The sequence below is a fragment of the Camelus dromedarius genome, chromosome 20 (genome assembly GCF_036321535.1).
Source record: "Camelus dromedarius isolate mCamDro1 chromosome 20, mCamDro1.pat, whole genome shotgun sequence".
NCBI classification, from domain to species: domain Eukaryota; kingdom Metazoa; phylum Chordata; class Mammalia; order Artiodactyla; family Camelidae; genus Camelus; species Camelus dromedarius.
The window spans coordinates 31,976,068-32,002,452 of record NC_087455.1 but is presented as its reverse complement, the minus strand read 5'-3'; the positions used below and the strand labels follow the sequence as shown (position 1 = coordinate 32,002,452).

The window sequence follows — 26,385 nt, the reverse complement described above, 5'->3', positions numbered from 1 at the left end:
ATATTTTTGGTCTTAAGTTTTGGCTTTAGTTATAATCTTAGAGGTTAAAAAACAATAAAACAACAACAATGAAAAGCTAGCAGTTGATTTACTCCCTCCTGCTCTCTAATATTAATAGCCACAGAAGTTTGCGTTACTGTAGTGAACATTGTATAAATGACCTTCCCAGTCCCTGAAGCGTGCCCACTTAGTAAGTGCTTCCTTCCTAGGTTTGCCTTTCTTTAAAATCTTCACTCTTTCTGTTGCCTCCTCTACTTTCATTGGAGAAACCACCAAGTTAAAAAATTAAGTAAACTAACGGAGTCTGTGTGCTGCTCCACTTCACCTAAAACTAGCTGTTTGAATTTCTAGATTTTAACTTTTTTGAGATGGTTACAAACGGGACCTGCCTCTGTTCTTGAAACTCTAGGCAGAGAAAGCAGTTCATCAGAAAAAAGAACACTCAAAAAATAAGTGCCATAAAGCTCGACGGTGTCACATAAACCGGATGCTAGAATTTAACCGTAGACAAAGGAAGAACATATGGTTGGAAACTCACATCTGGCACGCGAAGCGGTTTCACATGGTCAAGAGGTGGGGCTACTGCCTTGGGGAGCGGCCGACCGTCAAGAGCCACAGAGCCTGCTACCGAGCCATGACGAGCCGCTGCCTCCTTCAGGTGTGCTTTTCCACTTGCCCTCCCTTCTGTTTTTGCTTAAACCCTTTCTGATCTAGACTCTTAGAATAGTTCATGGTGTGCCAGAGCTCTGTCTGAGAGTATTCATTTTAAAACCGATTACTGAGCATGGGGCATCCTGCTTGATGCTGGAGGTGAAGCAGCGTAAAGTTAATGGGGCAGACTGACATTATCAAATAATTAGCCGGATATACCATTGTAGGGGAAACTACAGGACATGAGGAGCGTTCGTAACAGGAACAAGAAAGCTTCCCCATGGAAGTGAAGTTGAGCTGAGCGCTAAAGGATGAGAAAATGGGAAAGTCGGGAAGGGCAGAAGCAGCCAGATAGGAGGGAAGGCTTGAAATAAATTCTGTGTGACAAAGATGGAGCGAGTGAGAGCAGGGCTAACACTAGGGTGAGATGAGTTCTAGAGAAATAATAGGAAGCAGATCATGCAGGGTCTTGTTGGCCATGTTCTGGATTTATTCAGCATTGATTCATTTATATTTTTATTTTTTAGAGAATTTTTTTATTTAATACTTTTTCTTTTTTTAAGTTCTTTTTTTTTTTTAAGTTTTTTTTGGTGGTAGGGGGTAATTAGGTTTATTTATTTATTTTTAGAGGAGGTACTGGGGATTGAACCCAGGACCTCAATGCATGCTAAGCATGCGCTCTACCATTTGAGCTATACCCTCACCCACCCAGCATTGATTCATTTAGCAGTCATTCATCACCGCACATATTTGAGAGCCATCTGTGTGCCCTGAGCAGTGTTCAGGACGCTGTTCTGGATGTTTGTGGTTCAGCGGGATGCTGGGAAGTTTGTTTTTGGGAGGATGGTTGGTTTTAGACTTTCACAGTAGTATTACCCTCCAATTTCTTACTTTGGGTCGATTCTGGGGAGGAATAATCCTTTACTTGGAGGCAGCAGTTTTTATACCCTACTTAGAACTTGTCTGTGAATATGGGATAAAAGACAGATTTTCTTTCTAAAAAGTAGGACACTGCCACTTACATTTTAAATGGAAATTCAAGTATTTACCTGTATCTCCTTCTTTGTGCAGGATCTATCCTACTACTGTTGTTTGGAGCTGAAGGGCAAAGAGGAAGAAATCCTAAAGGCACTTTCCCCAATGTGCAGCGGAGACACAGGTAACCTTGCTTCAAAGCTGAACCCTGTTTCAGTCTTTGTGTATTTATTCATTTCACGAACAAGTGTCTGCTGTAAGCATTGTGGAATTTAAACATGCCTTACTGAGACAGTTCTTGTGCCCGGTGAGTATGTTAATATAAGGAAAGCTTGGGGTAGCTTTTAAATCATTCCTAACATTGTTGAGTGTTAAGTGAGAGAACCATTATTCTGGTGGAGCACATTTAGGCAGGAGGAAACTCGGAACTCATTAAGTCATTTATTCAATAAATATTTATTGAGAACTTCTTGTGTGTCAGGCTTTGATCTAAGCAGTGATCAGAATGAACACCTCATCCGTCTTGCAGACAGACAAGAAATACCGGTATATCTGTCAGGAGCTAACACTGCAGTCTCAGCACTTGTGTTCATGGCGTTTTGTTCTTGTTTATGTCAGGATTGACTTTTGCCGCGGTTCACTATTTGTCTGGAAAGTGCCAAGGGAGTCTCTTGCTTTACCGGGCCAATAAATATCCTCGAGAAACGCTGGGGCCTGTTACATTTATCTGGAAGTCTGAGAGGACCCCTGGTGACACTTCTGAGAGCAGGCAGTTGTGGATCTGGCTTCACCCAACTCTTAAACAGGTATAACCCTCGACACTATTTCCTCATGGCTCTGTTTCTGTGTTCTTGAGTATTGTTGGAAGTCAGTGCTGTAGAAATTTAAATAGTATAAAAGTTTGGCTGACAGCTTGGTATTTGAATATAGGGAGGAAAGTTATGTGACTATTAAATGAAGCAAATCTTGCCATCACTTTTAGGAAGCCCTAAGTAGAACTAGAGATGGGAACCAACCTCATTATGCAAATGGAATGTTGCATTGGGACTGATGCTTCCATCAGCCTGAATTGGCTCATTGGTATAGATGCTTGTTAGAGCCTACCTGATGATGAGAAGCTGTTTAGAGTAATTCTGATGGTTTTTAATACTGCGTTTAGCTTTGTTTTTCTTTTTTTTAGCATAGTCACTGCTTTTATACAGTAGACTGTAAATTTTCTCCTTAAACTAGTTCAAAAAAAATTGGTCAGAGTAGAGTTGTTTTCACTAATCTTTGACATTCAGGAGTTCTTTTTTTTTTGTTATTAATGCCAAGCACTACTCAGAAGAATCAAAAAAGCTTTCTGATGATGGTAAATATAGTTTAATTTGTGAGGGATAAAAATGTAAATTTTTAAAGGCAGAAAAAAATAACAAACTAAACCAACTTAAATTGGTAATGTATTTAAATTTCAAAGTTTAAAAGTAAAATGTTTAAATATGTCCTTAGGATATCTTAGAGGAAATAAAAGCAGTGTGCCAGTGTGTGGAACCCACCGGATCAGCTGTTTGCATCCCTGACCCCCTTCTGACACCATCCCAAGAAAAAAGCCAAACTGAACTGCCTGAGGAGAAAACTGGCAGGAAAAGAAAACGGAAAGATGATGGAGAAAATGCTAAACCAATGAAAAAAATCGTCGGTGATGGAACTAGAGATCCACTTCAACCGTATTCTTGGATCTCTCCAGCCACAGGCATTATAATCAGGTGTGGGCCGAATGTGCCCTGAACCTTGAAGCATTTTTGGTGAAGGCTTGCTTTATTTTTGCCAGTGGCACAGACCTCAGATACGATGGAAGTTTTCATTTTAAGACCTTTTCTTTCTTTCAGTGATTTGACGATGGAGATGAACAGATTCCGGCTGATTGGTCCACTTTCCCACTCCATCCTAACCAAGGCACTAAAAGCTGCTTCTGTCCACACTGTAAGAGTAAACGTGATCGTAGTGTTTTATTCTTAGCATATTTGTGAAACCTAACATAAAATTTGGTAACATTTTGGGCTATGGCTTATAAATGTTTATTTCCCTACTTAATGCTTATTATCAAAGATTTTATCTTTCACTTCTCCTAGAAGAACAAATCTAAGTAAATGTAATAAGTAAAGTGATTTTTTCTTATTTAAATACAGACTCCTCTTGTAGCTTCTGAGTCTTGTAGAAGGGTTTTCACTTCTGCCCCATAGTTGGGTAACAGGGAGCCCCTAAAATCCTTGAAAGCGTATGCCAGTTTTTTTGTTTGCACTTGTGTGATGCACATTTTCTGGGGCTGGGTTTTTTGTTTGTTTGTTTGATTTTTTATTTTTTATTGAAGTGTAGTTGATTTACAGTGTTTTAGGTATATAGCAAAGTGATTCAGTTATATATATACATACGTATATATTACATTTCAGATTCTTTACCATATATGTCACTACAAGAAATTAAATATAGTTTGTTGTGCTATACAGTAGGTCCTTGTTATTTATCTATTTTATACATAGTAGTATCTGTTAATCTCAAACTCCTAATTTATCCCCCGCCCCGACCCCCCATGCGTGCAGCTAGTTTGAAGGGTGAGCTCTAAAAGGTTGACAGCAATATGCCGAGTGCATCTCTGTCCACTGGGACTTTTCTGTGAGCATGGTGTTTCTTTGTGCTGTCCAGTATGGGAGCCACCAGCCACATGTAGCTACTGAGTGGCTGGTGTGACTAAGGAGGTGAATTTGTACCTTTATTTAATTTTAACTAACCAACAAATTCGAATAGCTTCTGTGTGGCTAGTGGCTGCCGTGTTGGCAGGGCAGGTCTGGAGAGCAGAGACCAGATTAGGAATGAGACACTTTGGGTTCGGGTTTGGTTTGTTTTCCTGTGTTAGTGCCATTAACCTTCCAGTGCCTGTGCCTCTCGCGGATTCGACATGTCTAATATGGTGATAGATCTGAACAGATTTTGAACTTTTAGAAGACAGTTTCTTTAAAAAACAAAGGTGACTTCTCTCTCTCTCTCCATTGTTTCCACGCTGGTCTCAGCCACTGTCGTTTCTTGCGTGGATCCTGAAAAAGCATCTTAACTTTCCTTCATTGATCCCCCTTTTCACTTTATTCTCCAGGCAGGAGGCAAAGTGGTCTTTTGACAATATATTCACATCATGCTACTTCCTAATTAAAAGCTTTGGGATGGCTTCTCATTGTTTTTGAGATAAAATCCAAAGCCCTTCATTGAACTGGTCGTCTTGTACCTTCATGCCCGTCTGGCCTCATCCCCTCTCCCCTTCTGCACTTCAGCCACGCTGGCCTTCTTTCAGGTGCTGGAATATGTCAGATCTCAGCTCCCTTAGAGCCTGTCTGAATTTTCTGCCTCTCTCACTCTTCTTCGCTAAACCCTCCTCATTCTTTAGGTTTTGACATCTATGTCATTTCTCCCTAGACTCTTTCTTTGATCCCCCAAGTTAAATTTTATCCCTCCTGTTGTCTTCATCCCATCTTGCACATTTCCTCAGTTTATACGTCTAGATTTGTTTGCCTGTGTGTGCGATGTTCCTGTCTCATTAGACTCCGAGCTTCATGGTGGCGAGGACAGGGCAGGCAGGGCGGTACTCTGTCCCCAGGGCTTAACACCGCATCTGGTGCGGAGCAGGGACTCCCCTCAGCTAATAAGTTGCAGAGGGAGGATTTGAACCTAAGATGATTCCAGGGCCTATACTTTGAACCCCTAAGCCATGCCACCTGCGTTTCTGTGAGGCAAATGGCACGTATATTACAGGCTGCTTCCCTGGGACCCATAGGAGCACATCCTACTTTGGTGAACCTCAGGCCGAATCATGGCTATTGCTTCTCTTCCTGGGCACGCGTGTGGTGCCTGAAGTGCTGTCGGAAACCCTTCCCAATTCCTAGTTCTGTTCAGAAAAAACGCAAGTAAAATACTTGTGTGCCTTATTTGAAATTTCTGGAAATATTATACTGGTAATATATCCTTTTGCTAGAGATTCGAAAGGTATTGGTTTTTCTTTGGTGAGGAAAATTTTATTGCTTAAATTGGTGGTGGTGAAGTTGGCAGTGGCGGGAGAGGGGCAGGGAGCGAGGCCCGTCTTGTTGGCCCTGGGCTGCTGTGAAGTTGTTCGGTTCAGTAGTCTCTCAGAAAACCAGGGCTGTTTTTCTTAGTGTGTGAAATCCTGAGAGAGATATAATACCGCGTATTTGCCTCAGGTTAGAAGAGTACTGTAGTTAGTCCACTGTTAGTGACTATGTCAATTGTAGTGGCAATCTCCCTACGTCCCTCCCATAAAACGTTCATTTCCACACACAGCCAAAAAGGGTGGGCCCAATATCACCATCATTTTAACCAAAATTGTTAAGTCTGAACCAGTATCTGTCTGGTGAACAGGTGTTGTTGTTTTCCAGGAGGCAGAGGACACAGAGAAGACACCGCACCGCTGGTGGGCTGAAGCCTGTAAGAATCCGGACAGCGTTTCCCTTCATCACAGACAAGAGGCCGTTTTTGAACTGTTGGGAGGTATACGGGGGAACACTGGTTATGCTGGGGAAGAAAGGAGGGGTGGGAAGTGGCTTAAAAGAGCATTTTGCAGTTGGGCTCCCTAAATGTAGTGGTGATTTTTAACTTGTAACTGTTATAATCCAGTAAGAAAGCAAGTCAGAGAGGGGCCTGAACTCAGTGAATATAGATTAGACACTATTTCAATTTGTTTATGAAACAACAATCAAATGAGAAGTTAGTATTCTAAATAACTGGCATTCTGATACTGTAGATAAATGCATAAACTAGGTACTAACCTAAAATCTGTACTCACCTGCGCATGATGGCATTCGTGTGTAGAGCTCCAATAGTTATCATTGTGTTCATTTAATGCTTTTTGTAAGAAACTTCACTCTTCATGAATGTTAATTCATTTTCTAAAAGTATCAATGGGATAAAAGGGGAATACATGTCTTTAAATAATTAGACTAAGATGAAAGTTTCATTTGAAAATAAAAGCAAATATATATGGACTGTGAATGATTTTGTATACGCTTGATTCTTTTTTGTTCGTTTGTTTCTTATTCAAGGAGTAACATCACCAGCAGAAGTTCCAGCAGGTACTGTTCTGGGACTGACAGTTGGTGACCCACGAATAAATTTGCCTCAGAAGAGGTCCAAAACTTTGCCCAATCCAGAAAAATGCCAAGGTAAAGTTGTTGAGACAACCCTGGTTTTCCTTCCTGTTTTGAGCAGTCAGTCCCATTAGAAGAATTCTGCCTGTGATGCCTTTGCAGTAACTTTGCCTGTAAAAAAAATTAGGGCGATCTTTACCTGCCTGCCTTTCAAGGTGATGATGATCAAAGGAGATGGTGTGCGTGGAAGTGTCTTTTAGCTGTAAAATACATAGCCTGATCCTTATGTTCGTTTTTCTCCCTGAGTTCTTTATTTTTAGTATCTAGTAAAACCTGTCTCTTTGCAAACTGGGTTCTCTGACAATGCCGGGCTTTTCAGAATTTTAATTGTGAGGAAGGGATCGGCACCCGCAGCTGGTCTTGTGCTCTTTGGAAGCCTCTGTCTGACCATACAGATGATCCAGGTTCGAATCCTGGCAAGGCCACCCCAGGTGCTGAAGGGTAAGATGTCTTGGTGTAGACTCAGTAGAGTGGCCTGAGGGAGTTCTTTGGGTTGGTAGAAGAGGGTGGGTGGGGGACTGGCTAAAATTTTAGTCTGATCTGTGATTTGCAGCAGTTGTGTTAATGTATCATTGTATTTGCTGTCATTTAAACAAGATTAATTGGAAGAATAATTAAAATCAGCTTGTGAAATTTTGGAAAAAAGATACAGGTGTGTGTAGTAACAACTTCAGATTTTTTTTTTTTTAACCTCCACATATAGTCGGGTAGCTTATTATGGGGGTGATAAATTACTGTCAGAACTCCATGTGAAAGGCGGATTCCGTAAGAGAGAAATTTGAGATATATTAGTAAGTTAGTTAATTGTGGAGCCTAACACTTTAGTCAATGAGTTATTGCGTCTTTCTTTTCTTTTTTAATGGAGGTATGGTCTGGTGCAACCATAAGAGTCTACTATACTGATGAAGGTTGACTGTCATGGTTTCCTCAAAGCTGTTAACTCTAGTTTCTCTTGCTGCCTCAGATCCTTTTTTGAAATAAGGCAGTTAGGTATTAAATCCTTTCTAATGCTTTTCTCTTAATATGAATCAGTTTAAGGGAAACTAAAATCAACCTTGAAAACCATGATTTAATTTCTACTGTAAAAGCTTACCACCTTATTGATCTTTTTTTTAATTGAAGTATAATTGACTTATTATATTAGTTTCAGGTGTAAAACATAGTGATTCAGTATTTTCCTACATCACAAAGTGATTGCTACAATAAGTTTAGCTACCATCTGTCTCTCTACGAAGTTATTACAATATTATTAACTGTGTTTCCTGGGCTGTACATTACATCCTTGTGATTTCTTTTATAAGTTTGTATTTCTTATTCTCCCTCACTTACTTCACTCACTCCTCTCAGCCCCCTTTCCTCTGGCAACCACCAGCTTTTCTCGGTTATCTATGACTCTTTTTTTTTTTTTTGGTTATATTTGTTCGTTTGTTTTTTAAAATCCACATGTAAGTGAAATCATGCAGTATTTGTCTTTCCCTGCCTGATTTATTTCACTTAGTATAATGCCCTCTAGGTCCATCCATGTTGTCGCAGTTGGCAAGATGTCATTCTTTTTTATGGCTGAGAATATGCCATTGCATATATATATTGTATATATATATGTATTGTGTGTGTGTGTGTGTATATATATACACACACCCCCCAAACCTTTATGCATTCCATCCATCTGTGGACACCAAGGTTGCTTCCATATCTTGGCTATTGTGAATAATGCTGCAGTGAACATAAGGGTGCATATATCTTTTTGAATTAGTGTTTTTGTTTTCTTTGGAAAAATACTCAGAAGTGAAATTGCTGGGTCATATGGTAGTTCTGTTTTTTATTTTTTGAGAACCCTCTGTACTGTTTTCTTTGGTGGGGTACCAACCTACATTTTTACCAACAGTGCATGAAGATTCCCTTTTCTGCACATCCCCGCCTATACTTGTTATTTGTTGTCCTTTCGCTAATAGCCATTCTGACAGGTGTGGGCTAATACCTAGTGGTTTTGATTTACATTTTCCTGATGATTGGTGATACTGAGCATCTTTTCATGTGCCTATTGGCCATCTGTACGTCTTCTTTGGAAAAATTGTCTATTCGGGTCCTCTGCACATTTTTTAATCATGTTATTTGTTTTTTGATGTTGAGTTGTATGAGTTCTTCGTATATTTTAAATATTAACTCTTTATTCAGTATATAATTTGCAAATATTTTCTCCCTTCAGTAGTGGGCCTTTTTATTGAGTTTCCTTTGCTTTTTGATGCAGTTCCATACCGTGCTGCCCGTGGAACATTTTTTTCCATCCCCTCACTTTCAGCCTGTGTGTATCTCTAGATTTGACGTGAGTCTCCCATAGGCAGTATGTACATGTATATATGTGGTCACATTTTCTTATCTCGTCAGCCACTCTGTTCTTTTGATTGGAGCATTTTGTTCATTTACAGTTTAATTATTGACAAGTGTGTACTTATTGCCATTTTGTTAATTGTTTTGGGGGTGTTTTGTAGGTTTTTTGTTCCTTTATTCTTTTGCTCTCTTCTCTTGTGATTTGGTGACTGTTTTTGGTATTGTGTTTGGATTCTTTTCTCTTGTGTGTGTGTATCTGTTACAGGTTTTTGGTTTGTGGTTACCATGAGGTTCATATAAAATAATGTATATGTGTATGTATGTGATTATTTTAAGTTGATGATCTCTCAAGTTCAGACACCTTCTAACAACCCTATATTTTTACTCCCTCCCATGTTTAATGTTTTTGACATCATATTTTACATCTTTTTGTTCTGTGTACCCCTTGGCTACTTATTGTAGATACGGATGATTGTTTTTTTTTACTTTGGTCTTTTAACCTTTAATTTTTACTTGTCTGTAAAACTCTTATTCTCTCCTTCGAATCTCAGGCCTTTCTGGGCAGCATATTTTTGGTTGTAGGTTTTTTTTTCCTTTTATCACTTTAAATATATTGTGTCACTTCTTTCCGGCCTGCAAAGTAGGAAGGCAGCTAATGGTCTTATGAGCATCCCCTTTTTCCTTGTACTTAACTAGTTGCTTTTCCTTTGCTGTTTTATGATTCCCTTTTTTAAATGTAATTTTTACCATTTTAATTGCAGTGTGTCTTGGTGTAGGCCTCTTTGCGTTGGTTTTCTTTGGGACTCTGAGTGCTTCCTGGACCTGGATGTCTGTTTCCTTTCCCATGTTAGGGAAGTTTTCAACAGTTATTTATTCAAATAAGTTTTCTGCTCCTTTATCTTTTCTCCTCTGGGACCCCCATAATGTGAATGTTAGCACACTTAATGTTGTTTTAGAGGTCTCTTAAACTATCCTTGTTTTAAAAACATCTTTTTCTTTTTTCTGTTCATCTTGAGTGACTTCCATGACTCTGTCTTGCAGTTCTCTGCTCCGTTTCTCAGTATCATCTAATCTTCTGTTGATTCCTTGTAATGTATTTTTTTCCCCAGTTATTTGTATTCTTCAGATCTGTGGTTTTTCTTTACATTTTCTAACTGTTTGTTAAACTTCTCACTTTATTCATCCATTCTTTTCACAAGTTGTTGAGCATCTTTGTGATCATTATCTCAAACTCTCATTGAATAGATTGCTTAACCCCACTTTGCTTAAATCTTCTTCTGGGGTTTTGTCTTGTCCCTTTGTTTGGAACATATTCCTCTGTCTCATCATTTTGCCTAATTCTCTTTATTTTTATGTATCAGGTAGGTCAGTAATGTTTCCTGACCTTGGAGAAGTAGATTTGTGTAGGAGTTGTCCTCTGGGGCCCGGCAGCACACTCTCCTCTGGTTGCCAGGGCTGTATGCTCTTGGGGGGCCCCTTTTCTGTTGTGGTGGGGCTGACTCCTGTGGGTGCAGTGGCAACTGGGACTGGCCCCCGGCCCGACTGGCTTCCAGGCCCTGCTTCATGCAGTGGCTGCTGGCCTGCTACAGGCACGGCCAGGCTATGGAGCAGGTCCTGGGGTTCCTGGGACCGGTGCCAGCCCATTGGTGGGTTGGTCAGCCCCCGGCATGAATCAGCTTGATGAAGGACTCCAGAATGGCACTTGCCAGCATCAGTGACCTAGTGGTAGAATGAGTTCCAAAAAATGGCTCATGCCGGTATCTATATCCCCAGTGTAAGTCCCAGTTGCCTCCTGCCTTACCGGGAGGCTCTCCAAGATTAACATATGGGTCTGACCCAGGCTCCTTTCAAATTACTGCCACTGTGCAGGGTCTCAGAGCATGTGGAATTTTATGTGTGTCCTTTAAGGGTAGAGTCTCTGTTTCCTACAGCCCTCCTACTCTCCTGTACTCAAGCCCCTCTGGCCTTCAGGGCCAGACATTATAAGGGCACGTGCTCCCCATGCAGGTTGCCGGGCTGGGGAACCTGACGTGGAGCTTGGATGCCTCACTCCTTGGAGAGAACCTCTGCAGTTGTGATTATCTTCCTGTTTGTGTGTTGCCTACCCCGGAGGTGCGGGAATGACTATACTGCGTCTCATGCCCTGCCTACCTAGTGCCTTCTTTATATCTTTAGTTGAAAATCTTTTCTGCTAGTCTTCAGGTCATTCTCATGGAGAGTTGCTCTGTAAATAGTTGTTATTTTTGTACCTGTGGGAGATGAGCTCAGATGTTAACCGGACTCAGGTTCTGCTGCTCCTGCTGGAAAGCCAGTATTCGAGAGACAACTGTCGGTTGGAAAAGAAAAGGTTGCTTTATTCAGGAGGCAAGCAACCTGTTCTGCAAATTTCATTTAAAATGGAGTGAGTTTGAAGACTGTAACTTTAGTTTATTTGAATTCCAAATGGTAAAACCTTTTGTTAATTTCCTTTGCTTCTCTAAGAAAAACTTACTAAGGATTTTTTAATTTAAAATTTGGTGATCTTTAAATACATTTAAGAAAGGTGAAAATAAGCTATTTCCTTCAAACTTAAAGTCACAATTCTGGAGTTACATAGTTAATCAGAAGGCTTTTGTCTGGGCATGAAAGAGAATATGCTTTGTATGAGTCTTGGGGGAAGGACTTAGAATTACATTCAGGATTGATAGTCATTCTGGGTACCCTGAGGTACATGCTGACTCAGCTGATAGTAGTCCTTTTTTTTTTTTTTTCCTCACTAGTGAAGACTGTTGAGTTCAAAGGTCTTCCCCTTGCCTTCAGACATCTACGTCATCATTATAGTATCACACAGAACAGGTTCAGGTAAAAGTAAGCCGTGTTCCACCTGCTCATCCCCCTAGACCCTGATCTTTTTACGGTCCCCATAGTTTTGCCTTTTCCAGAATGTCATATAGTTGGAATTATACAGTACGTAACCTTTTCAGATTGGTTTCTTTCACTTAGTAACTCAGTTAAGGCTCTTCCATGTCTTCATGGTTTGATAGCTGGTTTCTTTTCAGTGCTGAATAATACTCCATGGTCTGCATGTGCCACCTACTTTGTTTCATCTATTTCCTTGTGATCAATTTTTAGAATATTTGGAGATGAGATTGTGCTTTCCTATGCTTTATACCCCAAGTATTAGCCATCTCTTTTGTCTGCAGCCAAATCTGAATAAAATCCCAACTCTGTCACTCAGATCTATGGCGGCACGCCACAGGAAAGCCTTCAGGGTAAATAGTCTTTGATGGGGCTCATTCGCTCCTAGACAGGCCACGTGAACTCGTGCAGCACACGCGGTTACTTGAGATGCTGCAGCTTATTCTCTCGGTAAGGAAGAGCCGTGCACTAGAAAGAGTTGCTACTTCTAAAGAGCTTTCATCTCAGATCTTTTCATCAATTTTACTTTTTCTGACTTGTTGATCCCTGATATCTGTTATGTTATGACCCAGTCACTTCCAACTTAATCTTTTTCAGCCATCAGACCCACACAGGTATGTGCCATTGAGTGACCTTTCTGTGTTGATATTTTAGGACCTTAGCCTAAACTCAGCAATTGTCTGACTTTTTTTTTTTCCCTTTTAAGTCTTCAGTCCAACAAAAAAAGATTTGCAAGGTTTTTTTTCCCCGCCTAGTGTTTACATAATTATTTGTGGGACGTTTATTCTACCAATATACATGTTTATGACTGAAAAAGTTCCTTCTCTTTTCCCACGAGAGTACTTTTTGGCATGATATGGCTTGTTTAAAGGGATGAAACAATATATTTTACAGAAAATATGCTCATTTTAAAGGAATGGGAAAAGTATGTTTTATAGAAAAGAATATTCAGTTCAATAAAAAAGGGTTATTGGAGACTTGAAATAACGGGACAGAAGAACAGGGTGCTATCTGTGGTTCACCGCCATTGGGCCAGGGATGATATAAGGGCCCTGCAGCCAGCAGTTAAAGTATGGCTCATGCCTCATAGCACATTATCAGGAAAAGCCTCTGCAGTAGTGCCTAGAATTTGATTATCTTAAATGTGGAACTAGGCAGTTCTTTGGAGGTGGTTCAGTGTGATATTTGCATCTTTTACACTAAAAGTAAATGTCAAAGAAATAAGTTTCAGAGCCTTTGCTGTTTCACTGAAGATGAAACCAACGGTAAGAATAGCAGTTTCTACTCAAGGAAACAAACTCCTCTAGAGAAGATAAGTAAACGCCTGTAAAATATTGTCTTAGAACAACAGGTCACCTGGCATTGTTTAGAATTTGACCTCCCTGATCTAAAGAATGTGGTGTAAGGCTGTTTCTTTTCCCTCTTAGATAATGAGAAAGTTATTCAGCTGCTTCTGGAGGGTGTGCCTGTGGAGTGTTCACATAGCTTTCTTTGGAACCAAGATATCTGTAAGAGTGTCACAGAGAATAAAATCTCGGACCAGGTAACTAATGGTAAAGTCATGAACACAGGTTGAGTTCATCACTTTAGAGACCATGAAAGTTATCTCATACTTTATAGACTCCCATAGGCTTCCTTGTATTTTCAGCTTATTGATTCCTTACTTATAGACTATGACATTTTTCTGTACTTAGAGAAAAGTAATCTCTCGAAAAAGTTAATACAAAGACTTTCTGTTGAAATGGTAATCTATGGTTTAAATATATATTTTTTTTTTTTGCCCCCTTAAACGTTCTCTGTCTTTCATTTCACGGTGATTGCGCTCCTACCAGCACCAGGTATTGTACTAGATGAACTAGGTGTAGTTGAAGAAGTTCAGGGCACAAAGGAAGGCCAAAGAAGGGGTGCAGTCCAGACTAGGGAATTTGGGAAAACCTTCCTGGGTGGAGGAGCTGGCATTTGAGTGAATTCTTAGGTTCATGGTCAGAATTAACCAGACTTCTTGGGGCCAGGAGCCAAGGCTGCAGTGGAGAAAGGATTGTTGGAATTGAGAACAGCACTTAAAAGGGCCAAAAACAGGATGATGTGTCCAGGAGTCTCCAAGTCGATCAGTATGTATGTTGGGATTAAGGGTAGGGCTGGAGCATAAAAGACCTTGAGGCCTTTTGAGGATCTGGACTGAAGATTAGGGCACCACTGAAGATTTTAAGCTGGGCCATGACATAATCAGATTTCGTTCTGGCAGTGCTGCGGAGGGTGGATTAGACCAGGGAAAGTCACAGGGGCAGAGAAGCTGGAGAGAGGGTTTGTGGTTGGATGGCCTTGAAAGAGACCCTTGAAATAGTGCAGATGACATGATGGGGGCCTGAATTGTGGCAGTGTAGCTGGAGTGGAGGGGCTGGGGTTTAATACAGATACCTGGAAGGTAAAACTGGCAAGACTCACTGGCTGATTGGAAGCTGGAAGTGAGAAAGGAGGAGGCTTGTAGGTTAGCTCCTAACGGTCTAGCTTTGTTTTAGGAGCTCAGCTAAAATAGAGCCAGAGCCAGGTCTGACCTGTCATTGCTGTCTTCCCAAGTTCTAACAAAGTGCCTGGCACGTAACAGGTGCTCAAGAAATAATTGAATGAATGAGTAAATGAGTGAACAGTAAATATTTGAAAGGATGAATGAATGAGTGAATGAACCGAGCACTGTGCGTCATTCAGCTAGCTGGGGAATGCAGGAGGAGAGTGATACAGTTGGTGGGGGGGTGAGGTCAATCTCAGATATGCTGAGTTTGAGGGGCCTCGGGACATCCTAGAAGCAGATGTCCAGGAGATAGGTTTTGATCCCAGGGGGAAAAGTTGGGGCCAAAGAGATAGTTATTTTGGAATTACCAACATGGAGAAGGTACTGGCAACTTGACAAAAGATAAAAAAGGAGACTCAAGACCTGGTCGTGCGTGAAGGGCATCCATGAGTTAGACTTGTAGCATGGAGGTGGCTTGTGTGATTTTCTCAGCTGAGAGCAGATTCTCTCCCACCTGTTCATCTCTGATTACAGCCAGCAGCAAAGTCTGAATAGATGTTGTCATCTACTCCTTACAGTCCACTTAACAGATAACTTAGAGCATCTTCTATCTTAAATCATTCAGACCCTTCAAGAAATTTTCTCAAGAGCCAGAGTATTTTCCCACTTGCCCCTCCTTGAGAAGTTGTTGTTACCTTGTTTTTACTTCATGACCATAAATCTTAACCAAAGTCAAAGTGGGGACAGAGTATCAAAATTTAAGATTAATCCTGATAAAAGAAACTAGCAGAATGTATATCTATTATTCTGTAACTTCAAATCATCTAGTCTATTCTAGCCCAAGTTTAAGACAATTTGGCGTTTTCTACCAAAGCTCTCGTATAGAGGAAAATCACCCTTGTACTTAAAATGGTTCACATTTATTTATTGAGAACACTTTTTTTCATGCTTTTCAAGAGCGCATGTAACTTTCTAAAGCTGCTTACAGGGAGGTGCAGTAGGATCTCCCAGAAGACCAGGCTTGTTTGTCTTGAATTATTTTCTTCCACTTTAGGATTTAAACCGGATGAGAAGTGAATTGCTGGTGCCTGGGTCACAGCTTGTTTTAGGTCCCCACGAATCCAAGGTTCCTATACTTTTGATTCAACAGCCAGGAAAAGTGACTGGTGGCGATCAACGAGGCTGGGGAAGTGGCTGGGATGTCCTGCTCCCAAAGGGCTGGGGCATGGCTTTCTGGATTCCGTTTGTAAGTTACTCTTTGATTCCAACTAACAGTTATAACATTTGAAGTACGTTCCTAATAAATGCCAAGCACTGAAAACATTCCTGACTGGATGCACAGTCTAGAAATTGAGTGCTCTTCTCCTGCCCTTGGAGCTATGGTCCTGGATATAAGATACCCATTCATAAAGCCCCTGGAGCCAGGTTTCCGTTAATAAGAGTTGTGCTGACATTTCGTGAGTTCTTGAGGTTTTAAAAGTGGTCTGGTATTTGAATAGCAGTGACAACAAAATGCTGAGGTTTTTTTTACTTGAAGAAATTTGTTACAGTTTAAAAGCAAAAGACTTAATTTTTAATGAATGTATAGAATACATTTTTTGTTTTTAAAGTGCTAACCATATATTCCTGTTTACTAACTGAAGCTAAAAATTTTATTAAAATTGAATGTGTGTTGTTTTCCTGGTTAGTTTAAATATTCCTTTGAGCTGGAGAGCACAAAGGAGATGTAAGGCTGTTAGATTCACGCAGGTAATTAATTTCAGCGATTACGCCTAGCACAAGGGGCATCCAGTTAATCACTTAGGAGTGGGAATATTTTTAAATCTAATTTTTAAATTATGAACTGTTTCAAGCATACAGAGGGTATAAGATACTGATGTAACAAATGCCTGTGTGTCCTCCACCCACCCCCCAGCTTAGGAAATAAGGCATTACAGGTTCATTGGAAGCACTCTGTTTATCCCTCTCCAGTGCCGTTTCCCTCCCTCCTTTGGAAGGAATCACTAGTCCTATTTTTGGTGTTTGTCACTATCATGCATGTTTTTATAGCTTTATTAAGTATCTGTGTTTCCCAAAATAAAATAACTATATTTTACATGTTTTCAAACTTTATATAACTCCTTGTATATATGCCTGTGCAACTTGCTATATTCACTTGACATTGAGGTTTTTACATATTGGTTGATGAAGCTCTGTTTCGTTCACTTTTATTATTGTGCGGTAACCCGTCGTAGGATCCCCCTACAATGTATTTATTTTGATGGGTGTTTAGGGTTCCCATTTTCGCCATACAAAGAACTCAGCAGTTTCACTGTAAGTCGGCACATTGACAGGATCTTTCCGGCGTTTCTTTTAGATCTATCGAGGTGCAAGAGTTGGAGGATTAAAAGAGGCCGTGATGCATTCTCAGTATAAAAGGTCGCCGAACGTCCCAGGTGACTTCCCAGACTGCCCTGCCGGGATTCTGTTCGCTGAAGAGCAAGCTAAGAATCTTCTTGAAAAGTACAAAAGGTAAGAAACTGACCTGTCCAGTTTGACATCTTAAAGGGAAGACACCTTGGCCAATAAAGTTTGCCCTGGCTTCAGTGACTCTTACTGTACCGTGTGGAGTTCCTAGATCTGTCAACATTCCTGAGACATAATGAAGAAGGTATTACTTGGGTCAGGTATTGTTCTATATCTGGCTTTTGTAGCCCATCCAGGTTACAGACGCTTCTCTGGGTTACTTGTTCATTGGTAATGATGAACACCTAAGCTGTGGACGTGCATTCTAGATGCTTGTTAATAGATTCCCAGTGTCGACCCCTGCCCCCTCAAAATGGAAATTGTGTGTTTTTGTAACTGGTTATAGATGTAGTACATATTTATGAAATTTTAATGCAAGTATGGAAGTGTATAAAAATACTTTATGAACTGGTATATTTATTCCTTTCATCCAAAGAGATAGCACTGTTTTTACATTTTGGTATCCATCCATCCAGACTGTTTTCTTTTCTTTTTTTTTTTTTCCATCGGAGGAGTGGCCAGTGAGGGGCTTTGTTTCCTTTATACTGGGGACAGGAAATGCTGGGCACCTGTATTTCCCACTCAACTGGAGGCTCCCGGAAGCACAGAAACTGTCTTATTTGTTGTGGCACCTGCAGGATCTAGTCAGTGCCTAGAACAGTGGGCCTTCTGTTTGTTGACTGATGAGTGGCTGAATAATTGAATGTTGTCTTCCTTGACTGTGTGCTCCACAGTCCTGCTCTCCTGTTCACTGCTGCAGCCGCAGACAAGACAGGCACTGCCGGCGTTCCAGCTGTTGTCTGAGCGCGGAGGAATGAGGGAGTGAGTGACCTGGGATACGATCCTGGTCCTGGAGTGCTGGCTTACAAGCCCTTTGAGGGCAGCCATCGTGTGCTGTCGGTCCTGTGTCTCCCATAGCGCGCAGTTGAGGGACTTCTCTGTGCCTGTTAAATAATCATAGACAATCATGCTTATTTCTCACCCTTTAGACTTTCTTATGTATGTAAATTTTTCGCAGACACAATTTTTTCTAAAGCATTGTATATCATGTACTGTTTTGAAACATACATAGTTAAATGCTTTCTTCATTCAGCTATGTGTTACGGAAAGTTTACCTATATCATTAAGTATGACTCTAAACCAAGTGTTGGCAAACTTTTCTGTAAAGGGCCAGATGATAGCTGTTTCTGGCTTTGTGGGGGTCTTTGGTTTCCATGGCAACCACTCAGCCCTGCCAGCGTGGCGCAGAAGCAGCCACAGAGGATGCGTAAACGAGCCAGCATGGCTGTGCCCCCGGCTCAATCTATGGACACTCAAATTTTAATTTCATATCATTTTCATGCGCCATAAATACTATTCTTCTGTTTTTTCCAACCATTTAAAAATGTAAAAACCATCCCTAGCTTATGGGTCATACAAAATCAGGCAGTGGGCCAGGTCTGGCCGGTGAGCCCGTAGTGTGCCGACTACAGGCTGGCTGTTCTGTGACTGATCAGTGGCCCTTTAGGTTGGTTCTGATATTCCACTCTGTGCTTCTGCAAACAGCTTTCCATGTGCATCTCTGTATATGTGTTTGACTTACTCATTTAGCACATGTTTGTTTAGAACCTGCTGTGTGTGAAACATCTCTCTAGGGCTGTGCAGTGGGCAGGGCATGCAGACTCTGAGCTGCCCTTGTGGGGCTTATTCCTGATGGAAGCGCATGTTTCTAGGCTGAGGGAAGGGAAGGAAAGGGAAGGGAGGCTAAAATTGCAAGAGCAAAGCCCTTGAATGGGAGGAGGGGGCAGCATCCAGGGCACAAGGGGAGGAGGTGGCCTTCCATAGGATCAGGCTCAGTGTGCTCTCTCTCTCTCTCTGTTTTTGTTTTAATGGAGGCACTGAAGATTGAACCCAGGACCTCACACATGCTAAGCACGCCTCTACCACTGAGCTATACCCGCCCACTGAGCGCTCTCATTTTAATAGACTGGAAGGCTGACTCTGAAATGTGAACACAGATTATGTAGGTTACATTCTGTGGAGAGACTGAATAGTGCTCTCCTGATTGTGACCATCCTCTCAGTGAAAAAAGAGACAAGGTTATCAGCTAGGGGTAAGAAGGAAAGAGAGGTTGTTGGAGATTTGAGGAGAGGAATTGATGGAAATGATGTTCTAGGAGAGTGGAAGATAGGATTGACTGGAAAAACATAAGAGATGAATGAGCAATGTCAGAATTCATTCGACTTTTGTGTTTCTAGTGAGACCACTCAGGACTGTGGCGTGTTCCCCAGCCACGTTCTGCCAGTCGGGTCCTGGTGCGGAGTAGGTGGCGGGTTGGGTGTGACCAGGATGGGCTTTGCCAGGGGAAGGAGTTGAGGGTACATATAGAGGGAGTCACTTGTGAGCAGAGGAGTATAAGCTTATGAGTAGGGATGTGAGAAGGGTGGTGAGCAGTGATGAAGCGGTAAAGGAATAGTAAATTCTGGTGGTTGAAGAATGTTGCCAGGGGAGGTAAATGGGCTGGAGAAATAGGAAGCATCGCTCAGTGAAGAGTACTTGATTTGAGATTTTAAGGTGGAGCAGGTGCTGGCAGTGACCAAAGCTAAGGTGTGACCAGGAGAGTGGGTGGTTGAGGTAGGGTGAAGTGAAAGACATGAAAAGAGAAGAAAAGACTGGAAAAATTTCTGGTGGGGGCCCAGGGTCTTAGAAGGATGATGTACGAGGCTGCTGAAGCCATTGAGAATGAGTCAAGGTGGAGGGGAGGGCAGCGTGGCAGGGAATGGGGAAGCCCCGGGAGCTGGTCCAGGACCCAGCTGAGGAGGGAGTGCCTGGGGTTAACCGAGGGCCTGTGCTTCAGGGGAGCAGGAGGGAGAAGCAGATGGTCTGGGGGCATCAGGAGGACATCTGCCCTTGGGATGTGAAAAAGGAGCAGCCAGAAGCAGCGGCACTGGAGAGGAGCTGTAGGGGAAAGAAAGCAAAGACCTTAGGCTAAATCCCGTAAGGAAGATTCCTGCTTTAAAAAAGAAAAGATGCGCACGTTGAGGATCTGATGTACCTGACACGTTGCTGTTTGTATTCATGTGGGGTTTTACCTCCCGGTCCTGAGGGGGCCTGTTTTCCCTCACTTCTCACCAACACAGGCTGTTACCAATCCTTTAACACTGACAAAGCTGATAGATGAAAAACATGACAACTTATTGTTTTAATTTTCTTGTTTGCTTACAAGTGAGGTTGGATATTCTTAAGTGTTTTCACCTTTTTTTTTTGGTCTCTTTTCCTGTAAGTTGCCCATGTCTCTTTTTAAAGCCCCTGTGAGACCAGTTTCCCGAGAGTGGTTTTCACTGGCTATCCCTCCTGGGGGCCAGAGCGCATTTGGTTCAATCTCCAGAATATAGGCTCAAACTGAGCCCTCAATTAAGCCCGCAGGTTCACTGCCGTTCAGGGTCCTAGGGCACAGCACATAGTCAGGAATACATGGGGGAAGGCATGTCTGGGCCTGTCCCGGGGAGACCGTCAGTCAGGCGGCCCGTCCCTCTGGAGGTCATCACATACCAGAGCAGGTCCTGCTTCCCAGCAGCTTGTGGTTTTCAGAGGTTCTCCTTCACGCACACATTGCTGGAAAGGTCAATTGGTACCACCCGTGTGGAGGGCAGTTTGGAAATACCTGTCAAAATTGCAAATGCTAATAAGACTTTTTACCTTAGCAGTTCTGCTCCCAGAACTTCATCCTGTGGGTAAACTTGTGCTCATGCGATATGTTCGAGATCGTTCACGGCAGCATCATTTGTAGAAGCAAAAGTTGAAAATAACCAGTGTCCTTCAGTAGAAGACTGTCTAGATAACTTAGGGTACAATCATCCAGTGAGATAAGCCTTGTGCAGAAGAGGTATTTTGTGCTAATAAAAAAATGGTCTCCAAGATGTTTTGATAAATAAGGTTAAGCAGAGTACAGTATGTTTGCCACCATTTATGTAAAAATTGGTTTAAAAAAAAGTATGTATATATCTGTATGTTCATAAAATATCATAGAAGGATATGTAAGAAACTGATGACGCCGTTGTCTCTGTGGGGGACAGCTGGGTCACCAGAGGTCAAGGGCGAGAGAGAAACTTCACCATCACCCCTTTTGCACCTTTTGAACTTGGAACCAGTGAGTGTGCAGGGGCATCACTGCATGGCTCCAGGGGCACCACGTACTGGCAGTCCTTCAGGAGTGGCGCCCCTGGAGTTGTGCAGTGGCCACGTGGGCGACTGTGTGGGGACAGTATCTATCACAGTAAAAACTGGAGAAAACAAAATAACTTGGCCAGTAGAGTTGGGTTATTATTTTTTTGAAGTCATATTTCATAGAAAACTTTTTTTATATGTTTGTTGTTTAAACAGAAGCGAAGTCCGGTGGCCATCATTATTTTAATAGTCCAGTCCTAAATTGTTCAAAATTGGTTCTCCTCTTTGCTCTCCCTCAGACGCCCTCCTGCAAAGCGGCCCAACTATGTGAAGCTGGGCACTCTGGCACCTTTCTGCTGCCCCTGGGAGCAATTAACTCGAGACTGGGAATCCAGAGTCCAGGCCTGGGAGGAGTCGTCTGCAGCTTCCTCTCCGGGGGGTGGGGAGATGGGTCCGACCGGAGACGTGGTGCCTGGTGCTCCCACGCCTGGAAGGACTCGTCAGCTGTCTGGGGAAGCGGGCACCTCCCTGAATGACGCAGAGGTAATGGACATGGATTGCCCAGCCCGGGCAGGGCCTGAGTGGGCAATGAGCCGGGGTGCCACCAGCAGCCTCTTCTGTGTCCTGAGGTGAGTGCACACGACTTCCAGACGCGCTTTGGATTGTCTGTTTTTTTAATACTGACCAGGCTACAGGATGTAAAAGTTATTGTTCCTTTATGCAAAGCCCAAGTGAATTTACAGACTTTCTGGAAAGGAAAGCCAGTCCCTCAGTGTGTCCTGGAGGGCCTGGGGAGACAGCTGAATCCCATTTGACTTGGGGCATGATGCTCACTGACGAGATGGTTTAGAATAGACCCTTTTTTTTCCTATGATCTGTTTTGTTTAGTCTTTGTTCACAAAGCAGTACCCTCACAATTGTGACAGGTGATGAATGACTCCTGCAAGTGTTCTTTACTTTAAATCACTGAATTAGGTGTCTTCTCGTCGCTTTTGAATGATCTGCATTGGTGGCCAACTAGGTCCCGTTCACGGTGAGCCTGTCATGACACAGCGGCTGCCGTGTGGCATGTGTTCCACTCAGTCCTTCTGCAGGCTGTTCGGTTCTGCGGATCAGTTTACCCTTTATTCTGTGTCCTGATTTTTAAAAATTACTCTTTCCTCTTGCAATATACTTAGTTTTCTGCACAGTAACCTATAATTTCATATCCTTCTTTGTTATTTTTCATAGAACTGTCCCTAGAGTTTCTTTTCTCATCAGAATATCAGCTCCTCTTTAATCCTCTCACTGGGATTATAGCCACAGATTCTGCCTCCCTCTCATTTTTCTCTGCCTTCAACTTCTTAAACTTGAATCCTTCACTCTCAGAATAGTAGACACATGAAAAGAAAAATATCATTACGAAAATGTGTCAAAGTGTATTTTAAACTTTTAAAAAATTAATGGTTTGCTCCTTCCCCCACATAGAGTATAAAAAAATCTAAAGGACTCCTAGAGCGTCCAGTCTTCTAACTGCGTATTTTCTCCTTGAATAACAATATCCTCAAAACATGTGTCTCCAACTTCACGCAGGAGTAGAAAATTACTGAGGCAGCTGTCGGCCTGGTGCGGGGACCGTCGGGCGGCCCGGCTGGGTCCTGGCAGAGGGCAGCAGGAACTGAGCAGAGAGGTCTGCTTGTCCGTCTTGGACTGCTTCCCCAGGGCCCTGGTGTGGGTCAGGCTGTCCCTGCTCAGGAAGGGCAGCCCCGAGCCGCACACCATGATCTGCATCCCGGCCAAGGAGGACCTCCTCCAGCTCAGCTGCGATCGGCTGTACCGCGGGCCCCAGGAATCCAAGCACTGCGACCCATTCAAGAGCAAGATCCGGAAACAGAAGGAGAAGGAAAAGACAGAGAAGAGGCAGAACAGAGGGAGCGCCGCATCCGAGGGCCTGGCAGACGGGGACCCTGCCGCCGGGCCCCACGCTCTGACCCTGGGTTTGTGGTCCGGCCCTCTCCCGGCTGTGACTTCTCACTGCTCCAGAGTTCTCCTGGGCTTTGTCACCCGGGGAGATTTTTCCATGGCCGTCGGCTGTGGAGAAGCCCTGGGTTTCGTCAGTTTGACGGGCTTGCTGGATATGCTGTCCAGCCAGCCAGGAGGGCAGCGGGGCCTCGTGCTGCTGAGGCCGCCCGCCTCCCTGCAGTATCGATTTGCGAGAATCACTGTTGAGGTGTGAAGGTCGGTTCACCTCCGGGCAGGGCATAGATAATAACTGTGTTTGCCAGTCCCCGCCATGGGAGGGTTGTTTTCACCATCTTCTGTTTTAAAATTTCATGTGAAATTCCTTAGAAACGAGAATTTTAAAAAATTATGTATTTATGCAAATGGATGAAATGTTTACATCATTCCAGTAATCTCATTGCCATCTTTCCCTGTCCTTGCTGTCACACTTTAGAATTATTTGGCACATATAGGCAACAGCTTTTGTATTTTGATTTCTTGGTCTGTGTAATTCTTGCTGAAAATAATTCAAAGCTCTGTGTTTTCTTGCCTCCCTTTTTATCAGGAACAAAGGGCTGTCAAGTCTGTTGGAAAAATCTTGTAGTCCTGTGATAAGTGACGATGGTTGTTTAATGATTTGATTGTTATGGAAGAGGAAAAGACCAGAAACATCTGGCCTCCGTACATGAAATACGGGCCCCCATCTGGGCCATGTTCAGTTCTGTACTGTAATCAGCCTGCTCCACACTTCACACCATAAAGAAGGAAATCGTGGAAAATGTATCGCTGCCTCTTTTCAGGCAGGTTTGGTTTATGGCCAAGGTGTGGAGATGGAATTAGTGGTGGTCTGTGATTTTACGACCCCTTGTCCTGTGGTGTTGACCAGCACGGGATTCTAGGAGTTACTTTTCTGAGCTTTTTGTTTCTGCAAAGATTTTTTTAAAGCCATTGAGGAGCATTTCTCAAAATATATTCTATGAAGTGTTATATAAGGAGAAGATTCCAAGGTCGGAGGGATTTGGGAAGCTCTGGGTTAAATACAGTGAAGCATTTCTTTCTAAAGGACTTCTGGAACCTTCCATGTGATAATGCACATTGGGTTCTCCAGGAAGTGGGTAATAGTCTACAGTGTTTTCTGAATCTTTTTGATCCCCAGATTCCTTTTGCAAAGAGCACTTTGTAGGACCGGTGTTCTTAGGGACACACTCTGGGAAATGTGGCTGTGCAAGGTGACAATTAATGACAAGCTACTTTTAAACGTTCATGCAGTCCCATCGTCCACCCGACCCTGGGAGCAGGTCTCATCCTGTCCCACAGGAAGGGTGGGATCACTGCTGCTTTTATTCACTTGCAGGGAACCTAGCTGCTCACCAGCTTTTAGTTGCCATCTGTGACTCACTCATCCCCTTACTCCATCATATTCCTGCCACACATTTCTAGCAGAGTGTCAGTGGCATTTTAAAAATGTACAGCGAGGTATTATTTCATGTGAACGCATTGTGTGTTTGCAGTAGCATCTGGCAATGAATGTCTTCAGAAGTGATAAGCTGGGGAGAGACACAGCAAGCATCACAGTGGCCAGTGAACTGTCTCATGCTTTCCCACTCACTGTGCCTCTGGATGTATTTGTGTCCAACACAAATGCAACTGAAAAAAAATAGTATAACTCAACGGTGTCTGTGAGCAGAATAAATGGAAATGTCACCTGGTGCTTGGTTGTTAATGTTTATAGGGCCATTCCTCATTTGGTCCCGAGGCTCTCAACCACATCATCGTGGCTTTGCTCACTCGATGACAGAAGTCTGAGCGAGCTGTGTCACTGAAGGAGCCCAGCACCTCCCTGGGGCACAGGGCACAGGGCGCAGCTCCTCTGCTTCGTGGTGGTGGGTCGAAGAACCATGCCTGAAAGGATAGCCGAGCATTTCCCACAATATATTCCTGGGAGCGCTGGTCCCTGGAAATGTTTCTTGGAAAAAAGGGTTTCGTGGCTACATAAATTTGGGGAAAGCTATAAGCTGCATTCTCCTATTGCAGATGCACAATGTATTTTAGTAGAGCTGAGGCATTGCAGATACCTGCAGGAAGGAAATCTCTTTCACAGATGCTACCCCCCGCCTATTTTTTTTAGCATACCTATTGTCTGGAGAACACTAGTTTCATGGCATATACTTTGCAAAACAGTGTGACCAAATCTGCTCATAAACAGATAAACAGTAAAAAATCCATTTGTCTTATGAAAAAACTGATAGGAATGAATGGCCTTATTCTCTGTAGCAATGGAATGAATGAACGTGTTTATTGAGATCCTACTACGTGCCTCCCTGCCAAACTACCAACCAAGCGCAGCGGGGGCCCTGCCCTCTGGTGGAGGGGCAGAGAGAGCGGTCAGGAAGGGTCCTGCACAGCAGAGGTGTGAGCCAAACCTCCAGTTCCACACCTGAACTGTGTGTGTGAAACAGTTGATTCTGTCTGTGATTGTGCTCTGCTTTTTAAAAACATTATAGAACTAATCATTAATCATCCATACTCAAACAGATAACCTAGAAAATGCAGATAAGCAACAACAACAGAACTCGTCACCAGGATGTTCCCCACCCAGCTGTGACCGCTGTCCCCTTTCTGGAACGCAGCCTTCTAAGCGTTGAGATGTGTGTGCGTAGTTTTCCTTTAAGTAGCGTCAGCAGTAACGTATGACAACCCCCACGCAGGGCACATGCGCTTCAGTGCACATTGCCAGTTCCTCCTGGAGCTTGGTTATCATGAACCCTGATGCCCATCCTTTTATTGGAACTAGGAGGTCAGCAGGTAGCCAGCCCACTGTGCACTCAAGGTCGCATTGCTGTCTTGGCCGCCCCGTGCCGAGGGGAGTCTTCCCGGCCTGTGGGAGGTGAGGGCGGCAGCTGGCTTCAGGGTGGACCCCATAGTCGTCTTCACTGGTCTGCTTGTGGCCGCCGGCCTGAGGCCTGGGGAGCGCAGGAGCTGGGACTGGGGCTGGGCTCTTAGCACGTGATAGGAGGTAACAAAGACGGGGGTTGCTCGGGGTAGTGACCCCAGTCCCACAGCGGGGCTGGCGGCCCCAGAACTGGAGGCCCGCGGGTGCTGTCTTGCCTTCGACAGCAATGGTTATCAGGCTTTTGTCCCTGGCTGCACACTGGAATCACCCGATAGCCCAAGCTGCCCCTGGAAAGCAGTCACAGGTTGGGCCCC

General features: G+C 43.1%; 1 protein-coding gene across 1 annotated transcript in view; it reads left to right on the top strand.

Annotated features, from left to right (window-relative positions):
• POP1 (POP1 homolog, ribonuclease P/MRP subunit) overlaps positions 1 to 24,889 on the top strand; it is a 34,239-nt gene extending 9,350 nt beyond the window's left edge. Inside the window, exons 5-16 of the mRNA XM_010981903.3 lie at positions 410 to 658; positions 1,723 to 1,810; positions 2,245 to 2,432; positions 3,115 to 3,371; positions 3,495 to 3,588; positions 6,045 to 6,156; positions 6,708 to 6,827; positions 13,466 to 13,581; positions 15,602 to 15,793; positions 16,904 to 17,058; positions 21,498 to 21,827; positions 22,771 to 24,889. Coding sequence (XP_010980205.2) covers positions 410 to 658; positions 1,723 to 1,810; positions 2,245 to 2,432; positions 3,115 to 3,371; positions 3,495 to 3,588; positions 6,045 to 6,156; positions 6,708 to 6,827; positions 13,466 to 13,581; positions 15,602 to 15,793; positions 16,904 to 17,058; positions 21,498 to 21,827; positions 22,771 to 23,413 — 2,544 coding nt within the window. The 3' untranslated portion in view covers positions 23,414 to 24,889. The remainder of the gene's footprint in view (positions 1 to 409; positions 659 to 1,722; positions 1,811 to 2,244; positions 2,433 to 3,114; positions 3,372 to 3,494; positions 3,589 to 6,044; positions 6,157 to 6,707; positions 6,828 to 13,465; positions 13,582 to 15,601; positions 15,794 to 16,903; positions 17,059 to 21,497; positions 21,828 to 22,770) is intronic.
• Positions 24,890 to 26,385: the final 1,496 nt, after the last annotated feature.